Here is a 14,662-nt window from a genome sequence, read left to right as displayed (position 1 = left end):
CCTAGCAATGGCGAGTGTTATACTGTTATATTGTCATACAGCATTGCTTGTGCATTTTATTTGCCATATTTTCATTTTGCTTATACACTAAGTTGAGCTCTAAAAAATTGCATTTGTTTCCAACAATTTTAGCAGCAATCGAAATGTGCAGATTTTGTTTTTTGTTTTTTTTTTTTTTTGGGCGTGGCCGTGGGACGTAAGCACTTAATTAAGCTCGCTGTGGAGTGGTGTTGCTCATTGTTTTTTTTATTCGTTTATTATTTCACAAATAGTTTTCTGTATTGCTTTGTTCAACTTTTCTAATTGCACATTTAATTAACATTTGTTGCACGGTTCATTTTTATGATTTGTTTTCCCCTTATTGTTTTTGTTTTTCTTTTTCACACTTTTGTTGATTGTTTTTAGCGTATTTCAAAAACAGAGTATAAATACATACATTTTCATTCTAATATACTGATATACATAAACATATATAGATATATAGTTTTCTTGTAATATTATTGCTTAAAGCGCTCGCTTTTATTGAAACATTTAAACACTCAGATATCAACGGTTTTTCTAACATATTTTTCATAATTCGCACACTCTTTCCCTTGTATTTTCGTTAGAGTATAGTAAAAAATCTTGAATCTTTTATTGCTGTTGGTTTTCGGAAAGAGTGCACAGAATTAAATACATTCAGTGTGTTTGAATTTTTTCTTTTCATATTTAATTATTTTTTGTATGGTCTTGTAAAGCACATCTATTTAAGTTCGATCTATCTAAAATACACATTCAAATCGAATACCATGAAATAACCATGAACAAGCAACAGAAGAGTGCTTGCAAAATGTCATTTATAATAAAAAATTTGTTATTTCTGCGCTTAAAACTAAATTAACTAAAGATCAGGCAATCAGAATTATTGTATTTTGATTTTCGGTTTTTATTGTTTTAATTGTAGAATTACTTCATGGTATCATTCATTTGAATGTTATATATATATATCTTATATTCATTCAACACTGCAATGTGAACAATAGAAAATTAAAGGCATTTTGTGAATTCATACTTGACATTCAGCTCATCCATATTTGCTCAAAGCAAATCAATTACAACTCAATAAAGCCATAACAAAACAATTCAGCCCAACTGCCTGACAAAATTCGTGTTAATTGACCAAGTGACGGACTCTCAATCAAATGAACTGAATTGCAAATCCTTGATATAAGACACATACATTGGATGGTTGCCGTTACCTTTGCCCTTTTGCTAAATAAACCTTTCGTTTTGGCTTTCTTTCAGCCAACTGTTAATTGAGACTCGCCTATTTACTTGGAGTCAATGCGCCACTGCGGTAATGTATCTGTCTGTCTGCAGTTGCTGTTCTGTATCTGTACCTTGTTTTCGTACTTGTATCTTTGTAGCTGTGTGTGTGTGTGTGTGCGTTTTTTTTTTTTTTTTTTGTATCAATAGCTGTGTATCTGTATCTCAGTCGCCGTAGCTGTCTATCTGTATCTGTATTTTTGGTCTCGTATCGGTAACTTTGTACAGGCATATCTTCCAGTCGGTCTCTGTATCTCACCTGTCTGTATCTGGTTGGTTTTTCTATGTCTTAAAATCGAATCTTGTATTTCGAACTCGGTCTGTATCTTTAGTTTTATATATATGAGAGATAATCGAAGATGTTTCATCCTAATTGTATCTGTAGCTCAGTGTCTGTATCTGTAACTGTAACTGCTTATTTATAGACTTTTTTAAATTTGTATCTATGTCTGTTTCCCTTTCCACATTTATATGTACTGTATCTTTACTGTATCTCCGATGTTACCTGTATCTTGGTAGCCGCAGTTATGTATCTGTCCAGTTGTATGTCCATTTATAGCCGCAATTACATATATACGTTATTACAATTCGGTTTCTCTCTATGCGTTCGCATCAGTTCCTGTTGCTGTAGTTTTATAGCCGTGTCTGTGTAGCTGTTGCTGCTCACCTGCATCTGTGAGCAATTCGTTGTTGTTGTTGTTGTTGTTGCATTCGTATTCCGCTGTCACTTACATATCTAGGGCTTTGGTAGCAATAAGAGTGGTCAGGTTTTGGGGTGGGGTCAGGGGGAGGTAAGGTTTGTGTGCTGTGATTCTCTTTTTTCTGTGTCGCTCAATGGCCACTTGAATATGTACAAAAGGTAAACGATAAACGTTAACGTTAACTCAACCTAAATGCAACCAATGTCGCCAGCCATCGCCGTCTATCCTCCGTCGTCCACCACTTCAGCAGCGCTGTGTCCGTGTCCACTGCAGCAGGAGCAGCAGCAGCCCCAGCAGCGACAGCGATGACGTCAGCGTCACTGCAGCTGCGCCGTTGCAGCGATCCGTTTTGCAAATGTCACAGAAGAACTCCTCCTCCGGCGCCTTCTCATCCGCATCCTGGCCATAGCCTTTGCGTCGCTGCTGCTGCTGCTGTTGGTCGTGCTCGCGTCGCCGATGTCGCTGCCCGCCGCTGGCATCGCTGGTGATTCGCAGCTTCGAGCGCAGTATATCACATGCATCCGAGTCGCCAGTGTCCAGCTGACAGAAGCGTGCGGTCACCAGCTTATTGGTATTCGCTGCGGCCAACCAAATGAAAGGAGAGATGAAATGTTAGCCAGCCAAAGGACTTTCACATTATCCAATACAAATATATGTACCTGAGGTACATAAATAGATCGAAATGGATGACTTCATACTCACGATCAGTTGCGACCACCTTTTGGCAATTCATGAGCGGATGCTTGTTGGCCCCATTATCGAAGTAGGAGAACTTGTTCAAGTCGAACAGCCAGGTGTCCAACGACTTCATTTTGTCCAATGTGCATTCCTACAATCCCAACCATTTTCAAGTGTTAATCATAAACATCTATAGTAAATATTTGTACTTGCGCAGCACGTACGAACAATGGCTAATGATTAATCAGATGTTGCCAGTCCAGTTCCCCACCTAACGGGCTGCTAATTGTGCTCATAATTGCCAATGCAGCTACCAGCTCTTATCTTATCGGTCTTGTTATCGTTATCGTTATCATATGTAGTTACTGTTGTTGTTGTTGTTGTTGTTATTTTTATCGGAGGTGCAACGGCCTTGCCGTGCATCATGCGTTGGCCCACAAAATATAAGCAGTCAGAAGTGCAGAAACTATATGACTTGGCTAATACTATAAACAGTAAACAGTTACAAATTATAGCGAATTTCTGGACTTTCCCTTTCTTTGATGAACATATACTTATGTATATGCAGAAAAATGAAAATAATTCGAATGGGATTATCATATTTCGACTCTTGATTCGATTTTTAAGTGAATGAAATGAAGTTTATGCCAAAATATACTGGAAAATTCTACCCATATTAACATTATATTTTCACGAGCGTCCAATGAAAATTATTGTTCATTGTATAAATTGAATTTCTTGGTAGCCTAAAGACTTTTGCATTCGTTGGGACATTTTTCAAAGTACCCAAAAATGGATACGTCCCAAAGGAATTGTTTCATGAATATAACGTTTTTTTTTTTTTTTTTTTGTTTTTTTTGTGCAAACAAAGAAAAACACAGACTCTCTAGGAATCTCTGTTTACCTACTGAAGTATGTCTAATATACTTTAAATAGTTCAGTCAGCACACTGTAGTCTGGAAACTCAGTTGACTCCTATTCCATGCCTAGATCCTTGGCTACAGATTAAGCTATAAATATTCACTTAGTAATGCCAAATTCATTTCCAGGTCTGTCTGAAATAAAAAACGCATTTATAGAGTTGTACCCCAAGACGGTAGGGCCTCATGCCTTTGGAAGGATGCCAGCACATTCCTTTAACGGTCACAACAATGACGACAGCGGCGCACGTTTCCGTTTCCGTTTTATTCCGATTTTACCACTCTTTAATTCTTGCTTTGCCTTATTTTTTTTTTTTATTCTTGCATTTTAAGAATTTATGTACTGTGTGCTTTTAATTTAGTACGAGCTGCACTTTGATTAAGGTCAACGGTGTCTGATTAGGTGAATGGCATTAACTGGGCAAAGGTTAAGGGCATGCCCGATGCCAATTGGTAGACTCGCGGCGTCTATCAACTTACCTCAGGCACAATGCTCGAGTTGGACTTCAGATCCGCACAACTGGGATTGTCGCTTGAGTCGCACACAAAGCACTTTATGGCCGCGCCTGTGGGTTAGGCAACAATATGTTTTCAGATTTTAAAAACAATTTCTAAACCCTAAATATGTATAAATACATTTTTACTTTTATTATATACTGATAATAATATTTACTGAATGGTGTGTTGCTACCTTTTAAGCACCTTAATCATAACATAAATGAAGTATATATATATATATCTGAAGTCTATAGAAGAATTCAGAATACATAGCTTTTACGACGAAAGACCTATGTACCTATGTATGTATATAAAGCGTAACTCTCAAAAATAAAGCTAAAGGCGAAATTTGATTTATTTAAGGTCAGGCCACGACTTTTAGGTCTTACGGCCACTTTGTCTTCTCCCATGTCTGATACAAGCACTTGCATATCTTTAGGCTGCAGTAGAACTTTTATTATTATTTTATTTTTTACTAATACTTTTACTGATAATTTTTACATCAATTTATTTTAGTTTTGTTACTAGAAGCCAAAAGCTCCAAAAGCTGAATTTTAGTTTATTATTTTAATCTAGTTTCAAAAAGTTTTCATGCTGCACTAATAAAGAGATAAAACAATAACTGAAAGAGCATATCGGCTGGGTAAAAGCCTAATATTATTTTGTGATTTGCAAATATAAAACCAAATTAACTTGAGTTATTTGCTTGAATATAAAAGATCCTCTGACAATCCGGATCAGGCATCTGGAATACTTTGCATACTTTAAAGAATTGATCCAATTTGTCGAATAGAGCATTGAGCAGTAATAGATAATAGACGATCTACTTTAATTCTGATAATATTACAGTTATGAAAGTTGAATAATTATGTTCTTTAATTATGTTCTTAACAAAGTTTTTATATTTGAAACTAACACACACGCACGCACGCACACACACACCTTGTGATATGCAGCATAGGATGGGCAATAGCAACAAAATAGCTGACGACCTAATCGGGCGATGGCACATTTTCGCACAGCACTTTTCTCCGCTTTTCACCAGCTCAACAAATTGCACAGAACACAATTTTCTGAAGCTTTCCTTCTGCTTTTGACACAATTTCTCTTTTTTTTTTTTATTTAACTTGTTTGATTTTATTCCTTTTATATAAATATAAATTTATATATATATATTTTGATTTTTTTTTTGTTTTTTTTTTTTTTTTTTGCACTTCCTTTGAGAGACGCGTTGAGCAGAGTTCCTCTGGCGCTAGCGTTGGCCAATTGCAAACTGTTCGAGGAATTTTGAATTGTGGCTGTTGCTGGCGTTGGCTCCAAAGGACAAACCGGAGACGTCATCGGCAAAATACACGAGCCCCCCAGCCGAAGTCACAGTGAGCGGCACGAACGTTGAGGCATGCGGGGTGCGGCGCTGCTCAAGCCAGTGTTGACAGAATTGCACAGATTTCCCTCTAAAATTTAGCGATTTTCATTAGATTTGCTTGCTTGCTATTAAATATGTAAGTGATTAAAAAGATCATCAATTCTCATATCCAATTTAATAATTGTTATATAAGCCGTAATATTTTTTATTTCAGTGAAATTCACTAAGATCTTAGCGAAATTTGGAATATTTCAAAACCACTTCAGTTCCCTAAAATTGAAGAAGTATGTGTGTATGTATGTGTGTTGATGTGTCCATAGGCCCTTGGAACATGCAGTAGAATTATTTAAATGACATTACCTAATCGCCCACTTCTGAATATCTCGACTAATTTGACTACGACTTTTTTGTAGCATTTAATTTAGCCAGAAACTCGCTACTTTATGATGGTTGCTCTGATTTGGACTATGTGCCTCTCGCGGTTCTCCAACTCCATTGTCCTTGTACGCTGCGTGGGTGCGTCGGCCCGCAGCGCTCGAGTGGCGCTGACAGTAATAACCTCTTGGCTCCCACATGGCTGCGAGCCACAAAGAATGTTATTCAAATTCCATAAAACGTAGCCACATGCAGCCTCTAAGTCGCCCCCTTCCTCGCGCTGCAAAAACTGTTGCAGTGCATATACTTTTTGCATACATGTCTCTCTATCGGTGCTTTGGACTTATCAATCCAGCCACCTCTGTAAAATGATGTATGCATAGGAGAGCTTAGAGAACAGACACAGAAGCCGCAATTAGTTGGCGCCCCAGAGCGAAAACTCATCCGGTTCGTGGAGTCGTTCTGCCCGTTCCGCTTCTCAGCCTCGATGTTAGCCTTGGCGTGGGCGTTTATTTATCGCATTCAACATCCTTTTTGAGTCCTCAGGCAGTGCAACTAGCAAGCATTTCAAATTTATCATAAACAATGCGGCCTCTGATTGGTGTAGGTCAAGGCTCTGTCCCACTAGAAAATATTTAGTCAAACGACTTGTAATTTGAAATATTTAATACTCTTTCGCATTTCAAATTCTTTTTAAGTGTAATTTTTCATTTTGCTCTGTCTTTTATTGAACAGCAATCTATATATATATATATATATATATATATATATCGATAAGAGAATTTGGGAATATTCATTTCCACACCAAAAATTTGTATATTTTTCTTGAATACATACATTACATTTTATTAGGTCAGAGGATGTGTTCAACAAAATCGAAATACCCTTCTACGAAAGAGTATCAAATGATTTTTAGCGCCAAGTGCTGGCTAATGGGGTCGTTTGTTTTCAATGTATAAAAAAGAGCTTGAAGCTTGGAAGAACTAAGAGAACTATTTGTTAGAAGATTAGCTTGACCTCGAAGAAATGCCATCAGCGGGTTTTTATTAAAACTCTGTTGATGAAAGAAAACGAAATTCGCGCTGGGAAATTCAAAAGTAGACCCGATGCTAATATCAACAACATAATTAAATTATAATTTTTAAATTAATATGCTTACATTCAAATTGGATCCTGTGTATGAATAGCTCTGAGCTCTTAGTTATATGGAGGGCGAAAAATCTGGGCGAGCAATTTGGCAAACGATATGCGAATGGAGGTCAACATTAAATCAAAGTTGACCAAATTTGGCGTCTGTTGCGTGACAAGGCCGCATTTTCAACTGAAATGGACGCGATTGCGTCCAGTTGCCAATTGTCGGTGACGTCGACGTTGATGTCATAATTTCTATTTTCTTTGCTATTTTCGTTTTATTTCTTTATTTGTTCTGTCTTTTAATTTTTTACGTTGCATGCTTCTTGGGCACATAATTAAAAATGTTTACGCACGTTTCTCATTCCGTATCCACTTCTCTTTCCGTTTAGTCCAAAGGTCACCCGAACCGCTGGCCATAAATTATGCTTTCGATTTTTACAACTTGACACTTTTACCCACATAACACGGCCAGCATTGCCACACCTCATTTCCTTCTAGATCAGTCGCTGATAATTGAAAATATAGCACAGCAATGCCGGAGCGCTGCGATCACGAAACTGAAAAGTTCAAATTCTTATCTCAAGCACTGTTATGTGATAGTTTTGTATACCCTGAACCCTGAACCCATTGAAAATTTAATTCGATTAATTTATTTCACTTTTTCAGCATATTTTGACTACTATTACCCTAGAGACTTCAGATTTACTGCGTATATAAATTATGCATTATAATTACACAGATTTTGTAATGTACCGATTTTGGACTTTATGCTTCCTTTGACTCCAATTTGTAAAAAACGTATTTTAAGTACTAGGACTTTGGAATATATGAACATTCAGAAACAATGTGATCGCGTTGTAACCGTATTTCTCTCTCTATCAAATCAGATCACTGCAACAAATTAAATTTAATAATAAAATATATATATACACATATGGATGGGATGGAAAAATTTGTTATCGATTCTCCAGAACAGTAGAGTCACTAGCCATATGGTGTGTGGTATAGCACTAACCAGTGGGTATAGTTAATGGTAGTGGTACTCCAATATGATCATTGATCATCGATGTGGCTACACTGTATATATCGATACAATACACTACAATGCTGCAATACGATAGTTGTCGACTATTCTGATTGACAATACGGCTTTTATACTGACCCTTTATTGCGCTTATCTTCATACAGTTTGCTGATTATTGTTTTGACTCACAGTTCTTGTCAATTACTTGTTAATTGAAGTCGTTTTCTTGCAAGCAGTTAAAGCATGGCTGCAATAATAAATCCTAAATATATAACAGACCAGACAGAGGTAAAATCTCTACAGTTAATGGTTATACATATGTATGTATATGTATGCATATACCTATACCGTTTTATTCATCATATGTAGTCAATAGGCAGCGGATCCTACGGTGATGTGTACACTGCGAATTTGAATGTGGCCATAAAGAAACTCAGGTCATCAGATGGAGGTGAATCATTTGAAGCGGAGGCCACGAACTTACTTCGTGCTCAACATCCGAATATTATAAGATTATACGGCATTTCAATAAAAAAATGTGAAGATCAAACAAGTAACAGACTGGTTATGGAATATGCTGACAATAAATCTCTCGATGAGTACATACATAATAACGAGAACAATACGATTACAAAATCACATCGTCAAAATCTAATGCTTCAGTGCGCCGAGGTTTGCGCCCTCCAGTTATTAATGATTATATTACTAAAGTTTTCTATAACAGGGAGTCGCTTATCTTCATAGTCTGACACCCTTGATACTGCACCGCGACCTGAAACCCGCAAATATTTTACTTACAAATAACTATTGTACGCTAAAGATTTGTGATTTCGGAACGGCACGAGAACTAGGACCAGAAATGACAGCCGACAAAGGAACTAATGTGTATAGGGCACCAGAAGTATGTATTTCGATTATTAAATGGAATTTGAATTTTATTGTGTCTGCTCATGGATATTATACTCATTCCCGAAAGCGAATCATTTTAAAACTGTTATATTTAACATTTATTCATTTTTCTGTTACGGTCTATTATAACATCACAGATCCGCCACAATCAATACACTGAAAAATGCGATGTCTATAGCTTTGCACTTATACTGTGGGAAGTAATGTCTGGGAAAAAACCCTTTCATAAAACTGATCCTGCATATACTGACGCTGGGATTCCATACCAAACGGTTAGAGGTAGCAAAACTATGAAAAGGGCCAATTGAAATTATTTCTCTACTTCTGTTACAGGTGTTCGACCAGACTTGAAGGATTTGAGTTTCTGTGAGAATGTAGAAATTATGGAAGACCTAATTGAACAGGGCTGGGATGGAGAGCCGTGTAAGCGGCCGTCAATGAAAATATTTGCTTTGTTACTTAGCCTTGATCATTCATCGATAAAAAAGCTAGAAACCCCTTCCAATAATGATTGCAATTAAATTAAACCGGTACTTATGTACGACCGACATCATGGATACTCTGATTGAGCACTTGAAGACCCAAATAAGCGACAGTTAATGAAAACACGGTGGAGTGGAGGAGAGTGGAGGTTATAACGGACCGACAATTTTAAATATTTATACCCGGAGGATGCTTAAACCTGACGGAGATGAAAAATCTTATAATATATTTTAAGGTAAAACAAAATTATTTTTTATCAAAACAAAAAATGTTATAGCTTTATTTCTTTAAAAATGTCGGCTGTGTCAGTGGATTGTCGTTAAAAGCGGAAACGTACTACGTAGAGAGGTTCTTACATACAAGTTTGTATGACGACCGACCAAGACATCGTTATAACCGCATTCCACTCTAGTCACACCATGAACATCCATGAAAAAGTGTTTCGAGTTCGAATTGTTCAGCTTTTGCTAACTTGTTGTTGTAGTTATTGCAACGGTTCTATTTTAACGATACATCGATATGTTGAACTAATGCAACTCCATAATTTTAAGGCTCATTCGGCTCTCATTAGTCACCTTTTGCGATCCGAGAATGGCTGATCAAATTAAGTGGAGTGACATAATTGATTTAAAAGTACTTAAATATATTATGTTGTCAAATATGTATATAATAGTTTTACTTTAACTTTACTAAATTATAAACATTCTAGAAAATTGGCGAAGGCTTCTATGGTGTGAGCAATGTGGCAACGGTGAAAAATTCTTTTAACAAGAAAGTCGTAAGACTTATTAAAAATGTAGATGAAAAGCCAAAAGAATTTGAAGCTGAAATCGGAACTTTTAAACACATAAATCATGATAATGTTTTATCAGTCCAAATGGTTACGAATCCCGATGGGATAAAATTTCTGGTTATAGACTTTTCAGAATTTGGCTCACTCTATGATTATCTACATATATATATACATATAAACATCGACGATGTAGTTATACTAAATTGGGTGAAACAATTTATACTGGTACAGTATATGTTATGTTGCTTTGAGTTTATGATCGAGTTAATCAATCGAAACATTCACAAATCTAGGGTATTCAGGCTTTACATGATAAGAATATTGTTCATGGCAATTTAGGTACTCGCAATTTATTTCTCTTCGACCACTATAAGGTATTGAAGATATGTTTGGATCCAACTAAAACTTGTGGAGCACCCATTTCCGCTTATACGGCACCAGAAGTTTGTATATCTTATCAAATTACCTCATACACTTTTTATATATAAGATAATATGTTTTCAGATTCTTAAATATAAACCAGCCACAGAAAAGAGCGATGTGTACAGTTTTGGTATTATACTTTGGGAATTGCTATCAAGGAAGAAACCCTTTGATTTTGATACAACAGGCCAACGCCTTCCATCTATGATCTTAGACGGTGAGATGGCTAAAAGAAATTAATCAATTAGCGTGTCTAACTAAAATAATTTACCATATGTTAATTTTAAAGGCCAACGCCCCAATCTGGATGAAATAAAACAATTTAATGAAGTAATACGATGTGCCATCGAACAATGTTGGAATGAAGATCCAAACAAACGGCCCACACTGGTCGATTTGATTTTTGTGTTCAAATACGATTATAGGAAAGCTGAAAAGCTCAGTCCATTCTAACATAATTTTAAAAATCATCCCTCTAAATATTTTTAATAAGAGCTTCAAAAAAATATTGCTTACCTAACTAATAAATAATAAATTGCTTACCTACTAATTATAATATTATACAGTATAAATTTAATATATACAAAAAGTCAATGAAAATTATACCTCGTTCTGGAATCGATGACCTTTTGGATGTGGTTTGGAATAGAATGCACCAATTTTTGAGAGCCTTTAGTGGGATCCTTTCCAGTCGTTTGTTACCTCAATGATCGTTTTAGCCCCTGTTGTTCGCCTCAATAATGATCACAAATATGTTAGCATCTCCATGGATGCTAAGATTTCCGACATATTGTCCAACAAATCGAAAAATGCATGTTATTTGAATTGTTTACTGCCTACAACTCTTCTGATGGTTCACAGGGGGTGAAGCATTTCAAAAAATATCCCGTCATTTCTAGCGTTTTGAAGCCTCGATTCCACTAGTCTCGGCATTAGCGAAAATCCAAATGTTGTGTATAGCCAGAGCAGAGCGAGAATGGCAAAATTTGTTGACTTAAATCCCACTGTCCCGGGAAGCAGTAGCAAAACCAAGAAACGGAGAGCGCTTTGCTTACGCACCCTCAAAAATCAACCACAAGAAATTAAAGACCAACAACAACAACAAAGTGGAGAAGACAAATTATTGGCTTGTCTCTCGCATAGAATTCAAAATCAATTTTTTTTTTTTTTATTTTGGCGCCAAAGAGTCCACGAAAATAAGAGAAAGACTCGCTGAATAAAAGTTGGTGTGTGTGTGTGTGTGTGTGGTAGAGTGAGATGAAGGATTTAGGGTGCGCTGGTGGGCGGTTAGCAAAACGGAAGCTACAGATGCTCTAGATTTGGACGAAGGCGCCAAACTGGCGGCAAGAAACACACACGCAGTCAAATGCCCCATCCCAACAGCTCCATTCACAATCATATTCACAATCACACTCACAACTAGTTGAGCTGGCGACAAAGGCAGCAGTAAAACGAATATAGCTTACTTGGCGGGCTACACGTACAGTGAAACTTGGCCAAAATGCACCCATCATTTGCCACATGCATGCAAAGAAGTCATATGCGAGAATGGTTGAGACTGGTATTCTTATATATATATATATATATATATATATATATATATATATATATATATGTATATACATATAAAAATTTATATACATAAATCTATCCAGCGGTTGGCCATAATTTCATTGATTCACGTTTTGAACTAAAGCTAAATGAAATATGTCGGTTCGCTTCAGGCAGAAATCACTGTACACGCATACATATAAATATAAATATATATATAATTATATATATACACATATATACCAATGGCAAAGGACAACGAGATGTTAGAGCACGTCATCAAGTGCGTTGGAGGACAACAATTTGTGTGTAGTGAAAATGTTGTGTCCTCAATGCCAATGGGTCAGCATGTGCTGTCCTTGCAGCATCATAACTGCAACAACAAAAACAACAACAACAACAACAGCAATATATTTCACGAGAAGGAGGACCAACGATTGCAATCGAACATTATCGACTGCACCATGCTCGTTCACGTATAAGTAAACATAAAATAAATATCGTTGTCCTTCCATTTATCATATACGAGCTCTAAAGCGTCAAATAAACCCACAATCGCTAATAAGCCTCATAACAAATGTATTTCACAAGTCTCGGGCTTTCCTCACACCATCAGCAAGACGGATCCATATACCCACATTTCACAGCGCAAGCCTGCATTAAAAGTTATGCTATTAGTTTTGGCCGACAATGAAGCTGCGTAACTTTGACATCGACTGCGGGACTGCCACTAAACAATTCGCCAGATATTTTGGCAACAGATGTGCAAAAAGAACACAAGAAAATCCTCGCTGTATATACATATATGTACATATATACAAATATACAATTGCACTGCAAATGATAGGATATTATTGATTGGTTGGTGCGAAACTCTTTTAATGTACGAGCAGCTGAGCTAAATTTTAGTCACAATTATTTATAAATAATACAAAATGAATAGCAGTGCAATGTACGATTTTAATCGCTGGCCAAGTCAAGGCTTCTCAAAATATTTTCTGCCTTAAATTAGTCTAATTAAATACAACAACAAAATATATATATTATTTATATATATAATCAAATTTTTTTATTTTTTTTTTATATATTTTCAAGTTTTTATAAAAAAATATTTCGACGGATGATTTTTAAAATTATATTAGACTGCTCGCAATTGGCTTCAGCTTTTCAGCATTGATATAATCGTATTTGAACACAAGAATCAAATCGATCAATGAGGGCCGTTTGCTTGGATCTTCATTCCAACATTGTTCGATCGCAAATCGTATTACTTCATTAAATTGTTTTATTTCATCCAGATTGGGGCGTTGGCCTTTAAAATTAACATATGGTAAATTATTATAGTTAGACAAGCTAATTGATTAATTTCTTTTAGCCATCTCACCGTCTAAGATCATAGATGGAAACCTTCGATTTTTTGTATCAAAATTAAAGGGTTTCTTCCTTGATAGCAATTCCCAAAGTATAATACCAAGACTGTACACATCGCTATTTTCTGTGGCTGGTTTATATTTAAGAATCTGAAAATATATGATCTTATATATAACAAGTAAGAACGTTGCAGTCGGGCGTTACCGACTGCGGAATACTCATTCACATCCCATCAGCAATCTAGTAGCTAAGTTTAGCTCTAATACTGTAAAAAGTTCAGTTTTTCTCGATTTGCCAAGTTCCTACTAGGCGTAGACACTTTATTTTTGGCCAGGAAGTTATTAGTAATTTAACTACCCGAATTTGAAGCTTCTAGCCCTTATATTTTAGGAGATATACACTTTTGCGGTTTGCCACGCCTCTGTGGGCGGACATATATCCATCAAAACTTTTTGGTCTTGTGAGGTCAGCCCGAGTATATATACCAAATTGGAGGTCTCTAGCATCAATATGTCCAAAATATAGCTTAATTTGAAAAATCAGTATATCTTCAGGTCCGCCCCTAAAAGGCATAAACATATAAGTTTTTCATTAATCTTTATAGAATCATAACATTAGCTCACGTGCAAAATTTTTACGTTCTAGCTTAAAAACTCTAGGAGATACAGTTTTATCCGATTTGCCACTCCCCCAATGGGCGTAGATATATCCACCATTGCACGTGATATTGGGTGGTCAATGTGGATCTACACTCCAATTTCAGAGTATGTGTATTCACTTTCGTGAATGAGTATAAAAAGTACATAAGAGTATGATGTAATTTGATAAAATATACAAACTTCAGGTGCCGTATAAGCGGAAATGGGTCCTTCCTTCGGTTGCTTTACATCCAAATATATCTTTAATACTTTACAGTTGTCGAGGAGATATAAATTGCGAGTACTTAAATTGCCATGAATTATTTTTAAATCATGTAAAGCCTTAAGACCCTAGAATTGTGAATTATTCCATTGATTGACTAGACCAAAAGCACAAAGAAACACAACATAGAACATACCAATACTAACTGTTGCGCCCAGCCTAGTAGCTGTACATCGGAAAATTGTCGATGTTCATTTTCATGTAGATTAT

General features: G+C 36.1%; 2 protein-coding genes across 3 annotated transcripts; one reads left to right on the top strand and one right to left on the bottom strand.

The window, feature by feature from the left end:
- Nucleotides 1–17: 17 nt before the first annotated feature.
- witty (without maturity) lies at nt 18–5,449 on the bottom strand. Its single transcript, XM_030383802.2, has 4 exons — nt 5,045–5,449; nt 4,085–4,170; nt 2,709–2,835; nt 18–2,584 (listed from the first exon to the last, which is right to left on the bottom strand). Exons 1-4 carry the CDS (start codon nt 5,112–5,114, stop codon nt 2,250–2,252), a joined length of 618 nt encoding a protein of 205 aa, XP_030239662.1. The 5' UTR covers nt 5,115–5,449; the 3' UTR covers nt 18–2,249.
- A 2,685-nt stretch (nt 5,450–8,134) lies between these two features.
- Nucleotides 8,135–9,587, top strand: LOC115562378 (mitogen-activated protein kinase kinase kinase 7). Of its 2 annotated transcripts, none has more exons than XM_030383804.2 (5): nt 8,135–8,289; nt 8,371–8,673; nt 8,726–8,902; nt 9,048–9,189; nt 9,244–9,587. In XM_030383804.2, exons 1-5 carry the CDS (start codon nt 8,245–8,247, stop codon nt 9,429–9,431), a joined length of 855 nt encoding a protein of 284 aa, XP_030239664.2. In that variant the 5' UTR covers nt 8,135–8,244; the 3' UTR covers nt 9,432–9,587. The 2 variants fall into 2 exon arrangements, with proteins under 2 accessions (XP_030239664.2, XP_089113946.1); XM_089257820.1 differs by having other exon boundaries at nt 8,142–8,289; nt 9,048–9,182; nt 9,244–9,394.
- Nucleotides 9,588–14,662: the final 5,075 nt, after the last annotated feature.

The sequence above is a fragment of the Drosophila navojoa genome, chromosome 3, assembly GCF_054131105.1.
Source record: "Drosophila navojoa isolate 15081-1374.11 chromosome 3, UAZ_NAV_1.0, whole genome shotgun sequence".
Lineage (NCBI taxonomy): Eukaryota > Metazoa > Arthropoda > Insecta > Diptera > Drosophilidae > Drosophila > Drosophila navojoa.
Note: the sequence above shows the minus strand (reverse complement) of the source record. Positions and strands in the feature narration are given on the sequence as shown.

Excerpts from the sequence above, each read along its gene's own strand:
- witty (XM_030383802.2), bottom strand. The coding sequence starts at position 5,114 with ATGTGCCATCGCCCGATTAGGTCGTCAGCTATTTTGTTGCTATTGCCC. Across the intron at positions 2,836-4,084 it reads ACTCGAGCATTGTGCCTGAG|GAATGCACATTGGACAAAAT; the intron begins GTAAGTTGATAG and ends TTGGGATTGTAG. Across the intron at positions 2,585-2,708 it reads AAAGGTGGTCGCAACTGATC|CGAATACCAATAAGCTGGTG; the intron begins GTGAGTATGAAG and ends GGTTGGCCGCAG.
- LOC115562378 (XM_030383804.2), top strand. The coding sequence starts at position 8,245 with ATGGCTGCAATAATAAATCCTAAATATATAACAGACCAGACAGAG. Across the intron at positions 8,674-8,725 it reads TAATGCTTCAGTGCGCCGAG|GGAGTCGCTTATCTTCATAG; the intron begins GTTTGCGCCCTC and ends TTTCTATAACAG. Across the intron at positions 9,190-9,243 it reads TCCATACCAAACGGTTAGAG|GTGTTCGACCAGACTTGAAG; the intron begins GTAGCAAAACTA and ends CTTCTGTTACAG.